Below are 21328 nucleotides of genomic sequence, written 5' to 3' on the forward strand. Positions count from 1 at the left end.
GTTGGCTTTTGTTTCAATAAATTGTTTAAGATGAGGAAATCAGCATTGCATGCTTCTATTTAAATGCCCTACTTTCATGATATATCACTGTAGCGTGAACTTTTTACATTTTCCATAGATTTCACCCTTAAGCCAAAACTTTTTGTGAGTAGTGTGTGTATATGTATCTATATATATATATCAATTAAAAATTTTTTTTTAGTAAATCTATTAAAAGGACTGCTTGACATGATGTACAATAGCCTGTAGAATTCTAGTTTATCGTTAGTTTTTGAATCAATAAGCAGACGGGACATCCCTTTCTCATGAAGTTCATTTGGCACTAGTGATGAGAAAGCTCAACTGCAGAGGAACAAGAATTGTTTATTTCATTAGAGAATGTAGTTACAAATTTGTCTTTGAATAGCTTATTCCCCCGAGTTGATAAGCTAGTCTAAGACATGGTGCCCACTTGAAGGCAAAATTCCAGAGATTTCACACAGTGGAATTTTCGGAAGTTGCTTCGGAGTCATACTCAGGCGTCATTACCTCGTACGGCGATGAGGTATAGAGAAAAATTTCAAGACAAAAATTGGGAATCAATGAAGAATATAAGAAACAATGACTCAGTTGTGGGTGGTGTTGGGAGGTTCAGTGGGAGTGGGGCGAATGAGCCAAGTGAGGGGGATCCCACTCATTTTAGGTCACCCACCCCCACCACTGCTCTCCGTGTACCGGGAGAGGGGGCGCGACCCTAGTGTGGCATGCAACAAGGTTGCTTCGGTACAGCTCCTTAGAAACTACACAATACCCTCGCTGAACTTCTGTAATAAATTAAGTTAAATCTATACCAAAAAAATACAAAATAAGGCTTGTCCAATCTCACTTAATGCAGAGGAAAAATAAACATTTACAAATAATACCTGTGGGGAAAATTTGAAAAAAAAAGAGTTTTTTTTGGAGACGGACAATTTTGTTCTCAGGAGATGGACCAGTGCAGAGTGTAGATTTTTTTTCCAAGATAATAGGCCTGACTTTTTATGCAGAACTCAAAGACGCAAGTCGTCGTCGTGCCGTCGTGTCATCATCATCATGTCGTCGCCCCCAATTATTGTGCAGGCTAACAAATCAGTTCTGTAATAACAGGTTATGAGTTGGCTTGGGGTGACACTAGCTCAAGTGTGAAATCCGCTAGGTTTCTTTTCCATACTTATTCATCTTCCCATTTCTGTATACATTTTTGCTTTTTATAAAATATTTTATTCATACAATCATCTTTTTTACTATAGCAACATTACTATTTGACTTTTGAGTGGCAAGATATCAGTTGCACATCTCCTCATAAGAACAATAGTATATTAACAAATGGGAAAAAAACAACAACAAAAAAAAAACAACCCTATCTTTTTGAGTTCATCTCTCCGTTTCGCCTCTTCAGTTCATATTGTGTCTTAACACGTCCGTCCATCTGTCTGAGATGAGTCTATGGGAGTATTGCTGGTCCTGGTGGCGTCGCGTTATTGGTGGAGCTCTGAGCAGGTAGCCTCGGCTGATTGGCCCCTGGTGCAGCTCCTGTGGGGTGGGGGCAATCCTCAGGCGGGTCCGTTGACAGCTGGCTCAGAGGACACTGGGCTCTGGTCGAGTCTGACGACACATGGGAGGGAAGGGGGAAAAAAATAATAATAGGTGACGAGAAATACTTAAAGTCATATTTAACTTTTTACACCATGCATCTAAGGCTTAAACGTTTACCCTATTAAACCAAGGCCATGCTACAAACAGCGATGAGATGATGGCAAAACTAACCAAACCAAATTAACCCATTAGTACGTACTTGGGCTCTTCCACGACTGACAGCTCTACTGGACCGTTGGGAACCTCCCCCGTGGGCCAACACTTGTCCCCACTGGCAGGAGGATGGGATGCAAAGGAGGCAGCAGAAGAGAGGGACGGACAAACAAACAAACTAAACAACAGAGTACAAACTGAGAACAATTCCCACCAAGAAAAATACATTCAGAGTCAGCTCAAGGCTGTGGACATGTTCCCAATTTTCACCATTTCTAAACCCCCACCCTGCCTCGTCATCATCAACCCACAACATGCTGAAAGGAAGTGGCGCAGATATACATCGATGTATGTCGGAGGAGTAGTGCCGGGCGATAAAACGATAATGACAATTATTGCAATATTTTTTCCCTCAATGTCTAAATAAAATAGAATAAGAATTTCAATAATATACAGTATTCGGCAGATTTGGTCATTTACGTGTTGGGCAAGTGGCAACGAAAAGCCAATCAATTCGGATGATCTAAAGCTAACCTTTCTGCTCTAGCCAATCACGTTTGTCGATATAGAAAGAAGCCCAGCCCCCTACCTCCTGGGTAGGCTGCACACAGAGTGGCAGTATCCAAACTGAGCAACTCAGAGAAGACGAAAGAAGATGGTATCGTTGACAAATGAGGGCCAAATTTTAGGTTAGTTTGGCTTTTTTTGGGTATATGTAAGTTCCGACCCAATGCAGACGGTACATATCCATTGAAAAATATTTTGACGAGATGTGCTGATGAAGATGAGCAAAATCAAACTTTATTTTTCATTTAGATTTAGGCCTACTTGCCATATTTATTTTGTTTAGGATTTTATCCAAATTTTATTTAAGTGAAATATCAATTAAAGCAGCTGCATTTGTTCACTTACATTACAAGTTCTGTGCAATTTTCATTGTATAAATATGTTTGGCATTTTATCTTCAAATTTTTTCTTTGAGATGTATTTTATAATAAAAAAAAAGATGCTAAAAGCTGCTCAGTTTTAAATTTTACAATACAGATTTTTATTCTAAGACTAGTGTTTATTTTGGTCAATTTCATTCCACCAGTAAATGTGTTTTTAAAAATGCATCATGGCATACAAGTGTCTTCTTTACAGCAACAACAAAAAAATATATAAATATTGTTATCGAATGGTATGTAATATTTTAGCATGATAAGGTTTTTGGCCATATCGTCCAGCTCTACTGAGAAGGCATCGCTCTTTACAGTCATGTACTTCATCACACCAGATGATCGTACATATTTGGACTATGAAGGGTGGTTCATCTTTGTGATTAATTTGAAATGTATATCTGTGTAATAAAAATTTAAACACAAATGATGCAGCACCACTTTACTTTCATTGATATCAATTATTGAGAGCAAATTGCGCCATGAATTCGGGGCTGGTCAGACAATTTACCCATTAGCCTTCCCCGAATAAGATAAGTTATCCATTGATACTGAAGAAGAAATTACAATTTAAATGCAACAGGTAAATAGTATTGTTCCAGAGGAATGTTGTTTTGGGTAAAGTATCAATCTGACCTCGTTGTAAGACAGGCGGCCAACGACAGCGCGTTGGTTCCCATTCTCTCAGTGTCATCGCAATCGCTCACAGAGTACTTCTCTTTGGAGGAAACACGTTTCTCTTCATCACTGCAACACAAGCACAAGTCAAGGTTTTTTTTCCCCGTCCCCCGACATTGCTAATGCAGACCTGCCAACCTTGGGAAAGTACCACTATAGTGTAACAGGGAGTGGGGTTTGAGTTACTCACATCGTATGTAAGCTACTACGGCTAACTATATATACTTAATTATCTCATTAGGATATACCCCTTGAAATACCCTATCTTGTTGATTTACCTAACATGTTTACAAACTAGAAATGCACAGATTGCAATTTTCTTGGCCGATTCCAATTTCTTTAAGTCTGACCTGCCGATTCTGATATTCATTTAATTGTATGTTCATAACAAAACATTGACTATTAAATACATTTTACATTGTCGTCCTATATTTTTGAGCTTATATCTGTGATTGGAGAAATTGAGAAAAAATGTTTTCTCATCATTTGGTGTCATAGGGTACCTCTGCTCTACGTTAAAGAAAAACACATTGTGTAATCTGATCACGCTCACGTGATAGGACAGCTGCACATACGGAGTACCGCTGCAATTTTCAGTTACCACAATAGAGAGATTGCTGGTTTGGACACTGTTTCTTATCGTTCATTTTTTACTATGGAACATTAATAGAACATGAAACTATTCCTGAGTCCCAATAAAGTAAATTACAACATGGAACAGTCACTGAGTTCCAATAAAATGGGACTGTCACCAAGTTTCAGTATAATGCAACCTTTAACTCTCACTGAGTTTTAGTAGGACACAACATATCTAACATGGAAATGTCCATTTCAAACTTTAAATTAAAGTCTCTTTCACCTTTGAGTGCAAATATACATTTCTATTATATTGATATGGTACTTGCCATTCCAAAATAAATTACAATCATTGCAAAAAAAAGTAATAAAATGACCCACTCTTCTCACTCTCGTTAACTTGAACTCACTGTGTATTAAACCAACTGAAGCATATGGAACGACTCGTTTTACTGATTCGTCCAGAACCGAGTCTGAAAAGAGAGTCAAACTTTTCATCCCCATCGGAGCTCAACTATTACAGCGGTAGATACGCAGTCTGCACAATATTGGAACATTGTCAGAAAATAGATAAATAATTGATCTAATCATCTTCGTTTACCTTGAAGTACCTCCAAACAGTGGACATTTTCCTCCTTTCGCTCTCTTTTATGAGCGTCAACTACGCAACTACGTTACATTACATTAGTATCGGGTTTGAGTATCTGAGCATTTTTAGGAGTACAGTACATGAGTAAAGTATCAGGCGTGCATAGAATCTGAAAATATATCTGATCGGCCGGTCACGCTGATCAAGCTGAAAACCGGCCGATCAATTGGTGCATCTCTATTGCCGACATTTTCTCTGTTTACATTACGGTCACATTTTTGTGCTCATTACTCCCCCACTCTCCATTTTACCTCAGAAATGCAGCGTTGGTGGATAATAAAGTACCGCTGCGCTCAGTGTGCTGCACATCAGTGGGGGTGAGTGAGCGGCGAGGGAGGGGAGGGTTAACAGAACCACACGTCGTAGCATCTGGTCCAATCCCAGGGATGTAGTTAAAATACCCAGTAAATGTACGGTATTGTTTTGTATTGATTTATTTATTGTTTTTCATAATTAAATGACACACACACTTTCAGCTGGTATTTTGTACCTGTGTATTTTGACCAAGAATTGCGTGGTTGATACACAAAATGCATGCAGGTTGGCAAGCCTGCTAATGTTATTTAAAGTACACCTCCCCCCACTCAAACTTTGCATAAACTGAACAAACATAGAACCACACACACACAATGGAGTAACAGATCACACTGGTGTGAAAAGAAATGTGAAAAGGGGACAATGATGGAGGTGTGGAAAACGGGAGTTCGGCAACCAAAGGAAAAGAACCACAGGGAGATTTGAGATGTTCCTCAATTGCGATACAAGTCCATGTTCCGTTGCCCATTTTTTACCAGAAGCTTATGTTATCACTGTGTGGACAAGACTTCACTTCCACTCTCCCTGAATTTACCTTGCTTTTGCAAAAAAGAGTCTCAAAGGCAGAATAACTAAGATTGGGGAATTACATTACATTATTACATCTTCATTTAGAGGACGCATTTGTCCAAAGGGACTGACAATTACTCACACACCAATGGACGCAGGCATCAGGAGCAATTAGGGGTTAAGTGTCTTGCTCAAGGACACTTGATGATTCTCCTGAATTAGGGATCGATAACAACAGCCATAGAAACTTCACCAGCGTCGTCAAACGTGGCTGCTCCTCCTATATGAGGCTTCTTGGAGCTTCATGGATGTTTGCATGAATGCAGTACCAGAGAGCACGAGCATTATAGTTGCGCGTTGCTGTGTAGATGCTGTGCACAAACCACCAGGGGAAACTGAAAGAACTGCTGTAAAGATTCCAAAGTCCAAGGGGAAATATCTGAATAACTAGAAAAGGGCAGTAAATAGAAAATAGAAAGTGTTAAATGTATGTATATTTATTGTGTCAGTGGCAAATTGTCGGTGTAAACATTACGAAGAAGTCCTGAGGTATTAAAATAGTCAAAATCTTTTGAAAGAGACAGCGCTATCTCCTTCTGTGAGTTCAACGCCCTCTGGTTATTTCTGTGGTGACACATGGAAGAATCGTACACATTGTATCTGCGGACCTTTTCGCACAACATTCCTTTGGATGTGTCCATGTTTAACTACCTGAAGCGCACGGTGTGGAGTTCCAAAAATTGGGAGATTGGAAATTTGCGCCCATGAGCAAAATCGGCGTGCAATGTCATTTATAGTGTGCGTGCACTTGGCGACACTATGGCTGCAGAGAATATAAAGCAGGCATTAGGCTTTGTATCAGAGACCTTGCAACAGTGGTTGTTTGGTAGCCGAATGTTTACCAATGCTCGCGCAAAACTAAAATGAAGCCAAATCGGGGATATGACTGCAGAGTTCAAGGGGCGGACCGACCCCCATGCCACAAGATAATATTTTTTATTGTACAATTAAAAGACAATCACAATTTTTTTTTTACCGACCACTGTTTATTTGGTCTGATTAGTTTTAGTGGCTGATGTTTCACAGAAAGACCATTGAACCGAGCCAGAGAAGGAGGAACACCCCCCCACCTCTCTCTCATAGGGCATTGAGGGATACATGTTGCCATAACATGCAGTGTTTGCAAGATATCATCCTTGTGCTTTTTGCATACTACTCGAGCATACACTATATATGTATGAACGTATCTATATGTATGTGACAAATAATCTCTTGAACTTGAACTTGTTTGCAGACATACCTAAAGACTTAGGATGCATAGTATGCCATTTCGGACAGAGCACTAGTCTTTCTATACACAGAAGGGAAATAAGATTTAAAATTTCTCACTGGTTGCTGTGGAGTTAATGATGCCATAGCGACATACAGTTAATAAATGCTCCCTCATTTTCTATTAGGGAGAAGAGTTGAGCAAAAATTTCAACATGTGAACCCCCCCAAAATATATACATGTATATTTAACATACAAATAAATGTCATAACTAAAAGTGGGAAGGCAGCTGAGAAGCATATCTTTGTTTTTGACAATTTCTTTGTGACCTAAAGTCACAAAGAAAGGCCCTAACCCATAATCATTTGAAATAATTATAACTTAAACTTTTTCCAACACCTTGAGAGGGAGAAACACATGCGGAATGGAGAGAATGGAATAAAAATAATAAAATAAGTTGAGTTCAAAGAAGATTAAAATTGGGGGGGGGGGGGGTTGACGTGACAACAGACCACATCATGGCTGCAGGTTAATCTCTGATTGGCTGTACATACCGATAAGATTTCAACACCCTGAAGAAGACCACACCCACAACGCACAGCAAGAAAGAGAGAGAAAGAGAGGAGGGGAAGCTCTGGTTGTAAGTGTCAGGCAAACAGTCATACAGTTGTTAATTACACAGACAGACGGGCAGTTACAATACAGAATTGGAAGACTTAAATGTGTGTGTGTGTTTGTCTGTCTATGTGTGTTTGTGTGTGTATGGGGGAAGCAGGCTCAAATTAAACAAAAAAAACAACAAAAAAAAGGACTCGACGAAAAACCGACAAAAATGAAACCGAAAGTAGTTTTCAAGCAACTCCCAAGTTGCGGAAACTCACCAGTGTGTAATGGCCACACATGGTTAAAAACTCACTCTTTTGGTGTCTTTCACCTGGCTTGGCTCAACCCTTTACGTTCCTGCGGGTTTTGTATGTGACCACAGTGGGGTGCTGAAACTATTTTACAATGGAGTCTCAAATATTGTACAATACCCTACCTGTACGATAGGGTTCAACACTCAGTAAGATAATATTTAATTTCAAACTCAGATCAAAATTATGAAATGCCAAAAGAGGATGCTGCCCACCCTTCAGCTAAGAAAAAGAGGAATGAAAATAATCTTCTCAAACTGTGAAAGACTCAAAAATTGATTCACAAAAGCAGCAACTAACGTGAAAGCGTAATTCCAGTGGTTACCGTATTCAGAGAACCAGCAACAAAACTATGAAAAAGTTCTCAATTAATCTGTCTGAAGGAAATGTGAACTTTACTGGCTGGTAAAGGTGCATACTGTACATGCTGCTTGGGAAGGCATCAAGATGGCTAAAACCACAATTACGAGTGGTCATGAGGAAGTGGGGCTTGAGGAAGAAAAAATAAATAAAAAATCCAACATTGACACACAGGTGGTGATGTCACAAGGAACACCCGGCCGAATGAGCCATTTTGACCATGTACATTGTTGGAACACAGAGGAAAAAAGAGCTCGAGACAACAACAATAAAGATGGACTTGGGGCTGGGAATCATGAAAAAAAGTTAAATACTGGTGCCAATGCCTTGTTTTTATACCGCTTCCTAACAATACTTTGAAGGGTCATCTACCATTTTTATTTATTTTTTTTATAAAAAGGACTGGATATCTTTGCTTACCATTCTAAAAAAATATGTTTAACAAAATGAAAATCACACTGATACAAGGGGTGTCATGATTGCAATTAAAAATCAAAAATCAATCGAAATTACAAGCAGGTTCGTGATTCTAGCCAATCTCCCCATAATTCTCCCCGTAATATTGTCTGACATTGTCGCCATAATGGGGCAGTCAAGATCTGCCGGTAACCAAATGCAGTGTGCACTACGCGGTGCAGGCCCTTCCGCGGAGTCAACTGCAGTTCGCCCGGGTCTGAACCGACTTTTATGAAATTTGGTTTGGAGCTGGGTTAGCTGCAGGCGGCTCATCCTTCAACGTACAGTGCACACGCCCACCAGCGGATGTCGATCGAGGGATGTAACGGTATACCGTTTTAAGGTATATCGGGGTATCAAGAATCCACGGTTCTGAACCTTAAGCCTTTCCCTGTAATACCGTGCCCACGGAATAAATTTATGTTGCAAAATTGAAGATGCAAACTTTAATTCACCCTCACCTTAGTGGATGCGGTCTGCCATCCCTGATTACAGTGGCAGCAGCAGAACTGCTTTATGGCAATATTTTACGACGCAGTGCTTTATGTTGTTGTAAACAAACATCGCGGAACAAGGCTTCGGGAAAATCGCTCATTTGATGGATTATTACAACATTTGCCAGTCTGCTACCGTGCAGCGGCAAAATAAGGTGAGGTGAACTAAAGTTTAAATCTCAATTAATTTTGCAAATAAGATAACGATCGCGTTTAGTACATGTAGAAGACAAGACAGGTAGTAATTAGCCTTTTACTACCAGATTTCCTCTCTGGCAAAAATAGCATCAGTTTTTCTACGCTTATTTTTGGTAACTTAAAAGTAGTGTAATAAGTAACTTATTGTTTATTATTCTTAAGTATTTCGTAGTAAAGTCGTTTTGATAAAGCTCTTCACTGTTTAGGTGTGTTTAAATACTCATATTTGTTATTATTTATAATTATTGTTATTCAAATAAAAGTTACTTATCGAGAAATACGTTTTTTTTTTACATATCTTACATATGTACAGTATATGTATATATTTTATATCATAGGCTCGATAGTCTAACAATGGCATAGCCGTCAAAGCTGAAAAAAATACATATGTTTAAATTGAAAATCAAATCGAAACCTTAAAATCGAAAAGCAAATAAAATCGTGGATTTGGAGAATCGTGACACCCCTAACTCATACTATGAAAATCTTTAGCTTTAATTTTTAGATCACCAACACCAGTGTTTCCCCTAGCATGGAGTTGTAGCAGCGGAGGTGAAGTATGACATTTTTTGCATGCGTGACTGTCCACTTGCCGGTACCGCGCCAACAGCGATACTCGTGAAGTTGCAGGACTATTTTCCCTTTGCGTACTATAATCCTGATAAGAATCCATGATCAGTATTGCTTGCTTCAGTGTTTATATATACCGTGCTTGTTGATATAATTGTTTTGCTGACATTATCAGGTAAGCACAAAGTTTCTTGTTTATATGCTTTACTCACAGGTGTGAATTGACCTGGATATGAAGTGCCATAGTGCAAAATAATATAATGTTAGTTTCTAGAGAGTTAAGACAGAGCCCTCTCCTCCCATTATCTCGTAAAAAATTGGATCAAATTAAATCAGTAGCGGCGGTCAAATATCGTTCCGCTGCTACTAGGTGCATATAGGGGAAACACTGAACACTGATGACTTTCAGTAGTCAATCCAGCACCAATGCATCAAATTTCAACAACCAGCCCAAGATGGACTTCAGTCTGGTGAGCTACATGCAGAGATGCAACTGCCTTCAAGTGTTCCATGATTAAAGCATGCAGAGGCCCTGTGGTGTGTGTGTGTGTGTGTGTGTGTGTGTGTGTGTGTGTGTGTGTGTGTGTGTGTGTGTGTGTGTGTGTGTGTGTCTAACCTTTTGAAGACAGCAGTCTCAGTCTTGGCATCTACTGTGAGGCTGACTGTTTCTTTCATGGAGCCATTGATGACTGTCTCCGTAATGCTGCGATGCTCGCCACCCGCTTCCTCTGAGACGGCACTTGATGGGGAGGAGGAGGGGGGCAGGGCCCCTTCATCACTTGGCCAGCTGTCGCAGTCTGAAGAATGGGGGTTGGAAAGAGGATAGATAAATAATGATACTTTTAAACTTCATTTTGAGGTTATTTACTTCAGATGATTGTGTTTGTGTACAAGCTGTATTCACATGATTTACACAGAGATTCCAAGAATCAAATTCTGCTGTAAACTCATCTTTGAGTAAAAAACAGAACACTTTGACACTTTCCCTCTCTTGTAACTGTTGAGAAATTACAAACACCCAAGGGCATCTCATCTTTCTCTCACCGGTGGGCTGCATTGGTGCGTTGACACCCAAGGGGTCCACAGTCTCAACACTTGTTTCCATAGCAACTGGCGAGTTGCATCTCAGAGGGTCTTTGGGGCTGCACAGCAAAAACATACACAAATGGCATTTGTATTATTTCATTAATGTATTCATTCTGGACTACTCCCATAACTGATGCCAGTCTCAGATTGCAGGTACGCACCAAATAATGTTTAAATCATTTAATGGTTTTAAAAACAAACTCTTGTGATAATGCTTTGAATACAAACGTAAAATTAAAAAAAAAGTGATTCAGTCAGTTTTGAAAACCCTTCTATCAGTAACATAACATTTGTGGCTAATTAACTGTTAAGGTGAGCCCTTATTATTAACTATTAAAACATAATTTCAACACTTCTAATAGATGGCATAAAGTCATGACAGTACACAATGAACATTGTAATCCTGGCGGTTACCAGGATTTCTACCCATTGGCTACTAGATGGCAGCCTGGCAATATGAGAGTTAATACATTTAAATGATATTGTAACTTTGTCGTTTTGCATCACACAGTGATGGGAGTGAGATAATTTTTCATAGGAATATCTGCAGAAATAATGTTAATTCAATTACACAATTACAATGGATTTGACATTGGTTCCCATTAATTCAAACTCCACTAACACGGAAGAAATTGCAGATGGAAATGACTCAGGGTATGGCTTGCAATTTATGGCCTGGTCTAGAACAAAGGGTTCTCAACAGGGGGCCAAGATAAAACAAAATAATGTAGGATATGTGTAAAAGAGAGAGAAGGAGAGAAGGGGTTAATGGATATTTACTAAAAACAGTGTGTTTTTAGTTGTTTTATTTGGAGGAACAGGACACAGCTGGTGAGCTGTCTTCGCATCCATGTCCGGATGATTCACGCATATAAAAATATATGACAGTGTTTCCGTTATCCGGTAATTACTGTTTTTTGACCGGAAAAATCTGTTCAAGTCCGACATATTTAATTCTCTTGGTCATAATGTCCAGTGAAAAAAATTGTCTCCGAGCACAATTTGATTTAGTGCTGGGGGGATCATTTCGATAAATATTCCACGGATCTGTTCATTTCGGCACTCGGCAAGTTGCAACTGAAAGCCAATCGGTTTGGACGATCTAAAGCTGGCCGTTCACGTCTGACAAATCCCGTTTGTCGATATATAACTAAGCCCCGCCACCTCCCTTGTGGTTGTGCTTGTAAACACATTACACGCGCAGACGGAGCTGTAGCATCCAGAACTTGAGAAGGAGAAGCAGAAAGATGATGTGTCGTTGGGACATACACATCCATAGTTTGGTGTTTTTTTTTGGGATATTTCAGTTCCGACCCAAAGCAGACGGTAAATATCCATTGTGTAAATATGTCGACGGGACGTCCTGACAAAGACGAACAACACCACAAACTTTATTTATTTAGAGCTACTTGCCATATTTATTGTTTTTGATTTGATCAAAATTTTATTTTAGTGAAATGTTTATTAAAGCGGCTGCACTTGTTACTTTTTGTTCAAGGAAATTATTTGATTTCAAGTAGTAATAGTCATCATTTTTATTTATTTATTTTAAAAATGGCGTTAACTGTGTGGCACGGTGGCACGGTGGCGCAGTGCATTGCACTGCTGCCTCACAGCAAGAAGGTCCTGGGTTCGATTCCCGCCTGGGGCGCTGTTGGCACCGTGCTCCGGCGGGTTGTCTCCCAAATAGGAGCCTTTCTGTGTGGAGTTTGCATGTTCTCCCCGTGCTCACATGGGGTTTCCTCCACCTCACGTCAGTAAGGACCCCCACCAAAAACATGCACCCATCATCGTCTGACCAGCGATGGACACTTATCACCTGGTCCCCGGGCGCGTCCACGTATGCTGCCCACTGCTCCTGGCTGTGCCCCCGGAGGAAGGACAAGCCAGGATGGGTCAAAAGCAGAGGAGCCATTTCACCGGCCACCATCAAGCATGTGCATGTGTGTGTGTGTGTGTGCAAGCATGTGTTGTCGTGTGACGATTAAAGACTGTTTCTTCTTCTTCTCTGACTTGATGATTTCATTCTCTATATAGCCTGCTTATCAACTGATTTTAAGCTCAATAAACACAGACAATATTTTATCGGAATCCCTCCCGTTTGTCCGGGGAATTGAAATCTTCCAGGACATGTTGTCTGGCACCAATTCTTTTCTAACGGAAACTCTTATTTATGAATCCCCTAATTTATAATTCCTCATTTAAATGTTATCCCCGTGCATTGTGTAGGCTTCTATTTGTTTTATCCTGTTATTGTAATGCACACTGACTGACAAAAAAACCCAAAACTGCATTCTCGCAGGGATACGTTGCTTTTTCACCGCCATTAGAAATTCATATTGTCACAGTCCTATGGCCAACTTGATCACCAAACCCTAGTTGGAATTTCTGTCTCATCTGTATTCTTATTACAGATTTGGATCGATCAAATTATCTTAACCAGTGTGCACACAGCCACTCAAAAGTCAAGTGTTTTGTAATTATAGAAATCAAATGACAAGTAAGTTGTTCAGTTGTTAGAGAAATAAAGCTCAAGTTTGCTAGCTAGTGGCGCTCCCCTACCTGACAGGGGTGAAATTGGAGAAGTCCGCCCAACCCGTTTCGGAGTTGATGGTAGCAGAAGAGGAGCTCCAGGCTGTGTCTGGGAGCACTGCTGGGGAGGAAGATGAGGGGGACTCAGGGTTGTTGGTGCTGGATACCAGGGCAGTGGAGCTCCCAGTGTCCATGGGGATGTCATCAAAGTTTGCAGTCCACACGGGGCCTAAAAAAGAATTCAAAGGCTTAGAGAATAGAGACACACCAACACCCCTATTAACACACACGTGTTGTGATGTCGCACTTGATTGATCTCTTTCACACGCAAGGAGTGTGGGAGGAGTACAGGGCGCGCACGCGCGCGCGCGCGCGCGCGCACGCACACGCACGCACACACACACACACACACACACACACACACACACACACACACACACACACACACACACACACACACACACACACACACACACACACACACACACACACACACACACACACACACACACACACACACACACACACACACACACACACACACACACACACACTACCTGTATCAACCTCCATTCTATCGTCAGTGCTGGGGTTGGAAACCTCAAACGGTTCCCTCTTAAGATCCTCCTCTTCAGAGTCTGTGCTCTCCTCACTGTCTGTGCTGCCTGAACTCCTGTTTGAAGAGACAGGAGGCAGAGGACGTGAATCAGCTTGTGAGGAGCTTGTAGAACCTAGGTCTCTACAAACATACCCACCAGCAGAACCACCACGTGGCAGACATAAAACAGGCAGTGTAAAACAATATGTCTTTTGTCTGATGTGTATTAAAAACTTTGTTACAAATGTAATTATTATTCAATGTTCGGAGAAGTGTTCTGACTTTAAGCGCAGAAATGTGGATATGGTAAGTTCATGCCGGTCTCATAACACTTGCATATCAGCCATATTTGATGTTACCAGTATGCGTATGTTGATGAATCCAAATTATTATAAATGGACAGATGTGTGTCTGCAAATTCTAATTAGCATAATACCACGCCCCGATTTCTCCATATAAGGAACTTCCTTTTGCGGTATCCTGGAAAACTTCAGATTTCAACAGATATTCAAAGGAATGCAAGGGAGAGCGGCTGTTACATAGTTTTCAAAGTGCAATAACTCTTGACGACAATACTTTTTAACCAACGATCAAATGATAAACGTTAAAATATGAGACTGTGACACTGACTTCATTTTATATCCAAGGTTGGTTCCCAATCTATGGATCCATGTGCCCTTAAGAACCCCCAGGAATTGGACGGGGTCCATTGCGAAATCATTATTTATTTTAATCATTTATGTTTTTTATTAATCAATGTTATTCACCTCACGTCAGGGATTTTAATGTTGTGGCTGATTGGTGCGCGCGCGCACGCACGCACGCACACGCACACAGCGATTGCGCGGCTTTTGTGACCGCTAAACCAGCACAAATAACAGAAAAAGTGAGCGTCTAATTCAAAAAGCATCTGCAAACGGTGAAATGCACCGCTAACTGGGCTGTCATTCAAATAGCGTCTTGGTATTTTGGCGTATTAAAATGAGGTATTATGCCAGCATTTTGGAGCAGAATTGGCCCCTTTCTATGCAAATGAGCCTTGTTGCAAAAAAAACAATGACCCCCGTGATTGTCTTCGGAGAGCTGGTGCAACTGAAGCGCATTTATAAGGGGGTGTCGGACCCATACTTTATGTCACAGCATCTGTAGGTAGCAGAACGCGCAGCAGTCTGTGGTGGTTTTCAAAACACACTCAAAAAGGAATCTCTCTCTCTCTCTCTCTCTCTCTCTCTCTCTCTCTCTCTCTCTCTCTCTCTCTCTCTCTCTCTCTCTCTCTCTCTCTCTCTCTCTCTCTCTCTCTCTCTCTCTCTCTCTCTCTCTCTCTCTCTCTCTCTCTCTCTCTCTCTCTCTCTCTCTCAGAGAGAGAGAGAGACGCCGCGCCACTTACAATACGCCGCGGCATTGTACAATACAAAACCAACTGGTCAGAGAGCTGGTCATAAGTCCCAACAGTGCACACTCAATATATACAGTGCATCCGGAAAGTATTCACACCCCTTCACTTTCCCCACATTTTGTTATGTTACAGCCTTATTCCAAAATGGATTAAATTGCTTTTTTCCCCCCTCATCAATCTACACACACTACCCCATAATGACAAAGCGAAAAAGGTTTTTATTTTTTTTGCAAATGTATTAAAAAATAGAAACTGAAATATCACATGTACCTATGTATTCAGCTCAGGAGCATCCTGTTTCCACTGATCATCCTTGAAATGTTTCTACAACTTGATTGGAGTCCACCTGTAGTCAATTCAATTGATTGGACATGATTTGGAAAGCCACACACCTCTCTATAAGGTCCCACTGTTGACATGTGCATGTCAGAGCAGAAACCAACCCATGAAGTCAAAGGAATTGTCTGTAGACCTCCGAGACAGGATTGTATCGAGGCACAGATCTGGGGAAGGGTACAAAAACATTTCTGCAGCACTGAAGGTCCCGAAGAGCACAGTGGTCTCCATCATTGGTAAATGGAAGAAGTTTGGAACCACCAGCACTCTACCTTGAGCTGGCCGCCTAGCCAAACTGAGCAATCGGTGGAAAAGGGCCTTGGTCATGGAGGTGACCAAGAACCTGATGGTCACTCTGACAGAGCTCCAGTGTTCCTCTGTGGAGATGGAAGAACCTTCCAGAAGGACAACCATCTCTGCAGCACTCCACCAATCATGCTGTTATGGTAGAGTGGTCAGACGGAAGCCTCTACTCAGTAAAAGGCACATGACAGCCGGCTTGGAGTTTGCTAGAAGGCACCTAAAGGACTCTCAGACCATGAGAAACAAGATTCTCTGGTCTGATGAAACTCTTTGGCCTGAATGCCAAGCGTCACATCTGGAAGAAACCAGGTACCTCTCATCACCTGGCTAATACCATCCCTACGGTGAAGCATGGTGGTGGCAGCATCATGCTGTGAGGATGTTTTTCAGCAGCAGGAACTGGGAGACTAGTCAGGATCGAGGGAAAGATGAACGGAGCAAAGTACGGAGAGATCCTTGATGAAAACCTGCTCCAGAGGACTCGGGAACTCAGACTGGGGCGAAGGTTCACCTTCCAACAGGGCAACAACCCTCAGCACACAGCCAAGACAACAAAGGAGTCGCTTTGGGACAAGTCTGTGAATGTCCTTGAGTGGCCCAGCCGAAGCCTAAACTTGAACCCGAATGAACATCTCTTGAAATACCTGAAAATAGCTGTGCAGCGACGCTCCCCATCTAACCTGACAGAGCTTGAGAGAATCTGCAGAGAACAGGAGAAATACCCCAAATCCAGGTGTACCAAGCTTGTAGCACCATTCCAGGGGGGATGGTAGCTCAGGAGGTAGAGCTGGTGGTCTAGTAATCTAAAGGCCGCTGGTTCGATCCCAGGCTCCTCCTGACACTTAACCCCTAATTGCTCCTGATGGCTGCGTCCGTCGGTGTTTGAATAATTGTAAGTCGCTTTGGATAAAAGCGTCTGCTAAATGCAATGTAATGTAAAGACTGGAGGCTGTCATCACTGCCAAAGGTGCTTCAACAAAGTACTGAGTAAAGGGTGTGAATACATATGTACATGCGATATTTCAGTTTGTTTATTTTTAATACATTTGCAAAAATTTCTAAAAAAAAGACTAAAGAAAGACTTTCACTTTGTCATTATGGGGTATTGTGTGTAGATTGATGAGGAAAAAAATGAATTTAACCCATTTTGGAATAAGGCTGTTACATAACAAAATGTGGGGAAAGTGAAGGGGTGTGAATACTTTCCGGATGCACTGTGTGTGTGTGTATATATATATATATATATATATATATAAAATGAGTTACACAACTGATCTGAATGCTTGAGCACTCATCTCTTTTTGTTTTCACACTCAGATGTATCTTGTCGCCCAAAATGCTAATGGCCATTGGTTATAATCTTTTCCCAAAGCTTGCACAATTTATGAAGTTTGGTCTTTGAAGGGACTGTGTGTGTGTGTGTGTGTGTGAGACCTGGGACGTCTCTGCGCGTCAGGAGCAAAGGTGACGTCCTTCTCATCCCAGATGTCTTCTTCATCAGAGCCAGCATCTTCAAACTGCTGGATCTTCTCCTTACAGCGCGCCTCAAACAGAGCTATGTTCGCCTGGGAAACATCAGAAATGTCGCAACCTCTTAGACCAGTAGTTCGCGTCAACGGACAAAACAAAAAACAACAATTTTCTTGCCTCTAACAGAGTAAACACATTGCTCTGGAATGGGTAAGCCTTTGATAATGGGAGTTTTTATTTTTTTGTTTTTAATCTTTGTCCTCCGCACAGCGACTACAGAAGCTTCTGGTACAAGTGAGTCATAGTATATGGACTTATATTGAGGCGAGGAACCTACAATCAAATGTTGTACAAAACTTCCATATCACTTTAAGAAGTGGATTAAAAGCACATTTGTTTCATTTTCACTTCATTTTGATACAACGCAAAACAAAATACTTACACTTTCATTTGTATTCAGTGAGAAACTGATGTCTGATATTCTATCAAAGGGAATACTGCAATGTTAAAGAGAACAGAGTTTAGTTCAGTTAGAGTCCTTTTAGGCATCAACACACAAAGATTTAGCATTCAGGAGGAACCAATTTGGATCATCAAGATATTATATCTACGCGCAACGGAAACTTGACCAAAATGTTTTGTTTCATAGAAAATAGCAGTAATGCCATTTCAACTCAACTTCACCTTACATAATTTGGCTTAAGATGAGTTGAATAGCTTGTACAGAATTGAGGAACTGGTTAGAAATTCATGGGAACATCAGTGTATCGAGTAAGCAAACCACCTTTTGCATGAATCTACTTGTTAACTTTTATAACTAATCTAATTTAACCTTAATCTAAATTTAAAGCATATATTAAATATGCATGGTGGCTAGCATACAGTATTAAATGATGGGGGTTTCATTTTTGAGCTTTCCCTGAAAGAGAACTCAGAGAACAGACTTCTTTAGGTCTTTAAACACTGATTTATGTTAATGTTAGAGGGTGCTTGTACAGCAAAAGCACTATATTACTACAGTCAACAGATATTAAGATCTCTATTAAAGAAAATATAATGCAATGGTTACTTTGATATTGAAAAAAATAGTTGGGAGCATATTGAACAACTTCTTGGCACATCTGTGGCAATTTAACATACATTGACACAGTGACAAGTTACACAGCCCTGTGCCCTCTCGATGAGCAGGTGTGCGCCTTGCACGGCTGCTGCCGGCAGAATGTGTGTGAATGGGTGAATGAGGCATGTACTGTACAGTGCCTTGAGTAGTTGCAAGACTAGAAAAGCACTATATAAATGAAGTCCATTTACCATTTAAAGACAATCACAGAATTAATTGAGTGTTTCTATTTTACATTTATTTTTATTTATACTTTGTTTTATACATCAAAAAAGCACGGACATAGCTTCCTTAATGAAAGTCATTATCATTACACAGCTCCATTGATTATTCAGGTGTATCAATTCAGTTAAATTAAACTAAATTGTACTTGCCTATGCATACCATTTTATCATTCGTACCAATTCAAGAAAACATTCAAATTACAAATGTTTCATAATGGCCAATTTTATAATAGTGCTTAATTTAACTCATTATTTCATAATTAAGCTTGGTATTTTCAAACACTATTATTAAGTCTGCTGGCAGCTATTATTGAGTAAATTGAGGTAGCTGTGGGAACCGGGGGGCATCATCATATGTCTTTGTCGTGTCAGAAATCCTCCCCTATGAGTGTCAGTAGCTCCCTCCTTCTCAGGAGGGACGATTTAGGTATCAGCTGACTCACCCACACACACACACACACACACACACACACACACACACACACACACACACACACACACACACACACACACACACACACACACACACACACACACACACACACACACACGGAATTGTCAAGTGAAATATTAATAATAGTTATTGGAATATGTTTCGTTAAAGATTTCAATTTAAATTCAAGTAATCCGGCCAACCACCATCTACTGTCCCAGTGCAGAAATTATAATAGACGAAACATTCAATATTACATGACAATCTATTTGGTTTTTTTTGCTGCCATCTAGTTGTCTTTATGAGACATTGGGATGGCATGATTATGAGCTGGCGATAAGCTTTAAGCTGGCGATAGTGGCGCCACCCCTTGCAGTCGCCTACACCCGCGCTCCATGTCGGCTTCGCACATTTTAGTATTTTTCTCAGTTTTTTTATCACAATGTCGGCCAAAAAAGCATCGGCAATTATCTCTTACGGCCGCGATGCACTCGTGGATATAAAAACTTCCCTGAAAGAACAACTTTGGGACTTTTTATCCTTGGTACTAGAGGTGCCGAGAGAGATTTTACACACCAACACTCACAAAAACGGAGCCGCTGTTCCACGAGCGGGCCCACGGAGAAAACACCGTGGTAAGCGAGGCGGCATTCGGGTCAGAATGAGGACGCAACCTTACCGTCCACCTCTGCCAAGCATCCTTCTTGCCAATGTTCAGTCTCTGGAGAACACGATGGATGAACTGCGAGCGAGGATTACATTCCAACGGGATAGGAGAAACTGTTGCGTCCTCTGCCTGACGGACCATGCTATACGTCCAGCCGAGCCCTTCTCTGTGTTCTGCGCCGACAGATCGGGGGAGTCAGAGAAATCCAAGGGTGGAGGCGTCTGCCTCATGGTAAACAGCAGCGTGTGCACCCCCAACATCAGGACTCTCTCCTGCTCGCCGAACCTGGAACAGCTGACCATGTCATGCCGTACATTTTTATCTCCCGCGGGAATTCAGCACGGTCTCCATTCCAACCGTTTATATTCCACTGCAAGTGGACACCGACAGCACTATCGGACCTGTATGATGTGTTTTCAAAACAAACATCCCGACGTGGCTGTGGTGGTGACTGGGGCCTTTAACAAGGCCTTAAAAAAGTTCTGCCTAATTTCTACCAACACATCACGTGTGCCACCAGGGGAGATGAACTTTGAACCATTGTTACACACCTTACAAGAACAGATACAAGACCGTCTCGCTCCCTGCTTTCGGGAAATCTGATCACACCACGATTTGGCTGGTTCCCATTTACAGGCCTCTGATCGCACCACAATTGGTGGTGACGAGGGAAGTGAAGCGGTGGACGGACCAAGCAGAGGCTGCGCTTCAGGACGCTCTGACTGATGTCGACTGGGACATGTTCCAATCAAGTTCCAGTGACGTCAGCAAGTTTACTGAAGTGGCTGTGAGCTTCGTAGCCACCTTAGCGGACAGCATCATTCCCACAGTGAAAGTTAGGATATTTCCAAACCAGAAACCGTGGGTCGATAAATCCATCCGCTGCACTCTGAATGCTTGCATGGCGGCTTTCAACGATGGAAATATGGACAACTACAAAGCGGCGTCGTACAATCTGTGGAGGGCGGTTAAGGACGCCTAAACGGATGTACAGAGAGACTGTGGAGCTACAGATGGAGCAACAGGACACCAGACGATTGTGGCAGGGACTGCGGACTATTACGAACTATAAGAGCAGCCCCTCCCCAGCCACGAGTGTGGATGCCTCCCTAGTTTTCCCAGTTTGAGTCTGGCAACAGCACTGCTAGCTCGCCGGCTAATTGGAGTTACATCGCTGGGGGTGAGCGCGCACTCAGTGTCTGAGCATGACGTCAGGAGGGCTCTGAATGCGTGTGAACACCAGGAAAGCTGCGAGCCCAGATGCATATCTGGGCGAGTACTGAAGACCTGTGCTAACCAGCTAGCCCTGGTGCTCACTACAATATTCAACATCTCCCTGGCTGAATCAGTGGTCCCGTCGGGTTTCAAGAGGTCCACCGTCGTCCCAAGATCGCCTCGCCTGCCTGCCTGAATGACTACCGTCTGGTGGCCCCACGTCCTGGTCATGAAGTGTTTTGAGAGGCTGATT

General features: G+C 41.6%; 1 protein-coding gene across 5 annotated transcripts in view; it reads right to left on the bottom strand.

Annotated features, from left to right (window-relative positions):
- Positions 1 to 352: 352 nt before the first annotated feature.
- ppp6r3 (protein phosphatase 6, regulatory subunit 3) overlaps positions 353 to 21328 on the bottom strand; it is a 66328-nt gene continuing 45352 nt past the window's right edge. For 4 of the 5 annotated variants that reach the window (XM_080002283.1, XM_080002282.1, XM_080002280.1 and 1 more), the window contains exons 17-25: positions 17859 to 17913; positions 17381 to 17511; positions 13871 to 13986; positions 13344 to 13542; positions 10740 to 10837; positions 10312 to 10492; positions 3342 to 3452; positions 1814 to 1945; positions 353 to 1623 (exon numbers count right to left, since the gene is read on the bottom strand). In XM_080002283.1, coding sequence (XP_079858409.1) covers positions 1572 to 1623; positions 1814 to 1945; positions 3342 to 3452; positions 10312 to 10492; positions 10740 to 10837; positions 13344 to 13542; positions 13871 to 13986; positions 17381 to 17511; positions 17859 to 17913 — 1075 coding nt within the window. In that variant the 3' untranslated portion in view covers positions 353 to 1571. The remainder of the gene's footprint in view (positions 1624 to 1813; positions 1946 to 3341; positions 3453 to 10311; positions 10493 to 10739; positions 10838 to 13343; positions 13543 to 13870; positions 13987 to 17380; positions 17512 to 17858; positions 17914 to 21328) is intronic. The other variant, XM_080002284.1, reaches the window with a different exon arrangement.

The sequence above is a fragment of the Zeus faber genome (assembly GCF_960531495.2).
Source record: "Zeus faber genome assembly, chromosome: 6".
Lineage (NCBI taxonomy): Eukaryota > Metazoa > Chordata > Actinopteri > Zeiformes > Zeidae > Zeus > Zeus faber.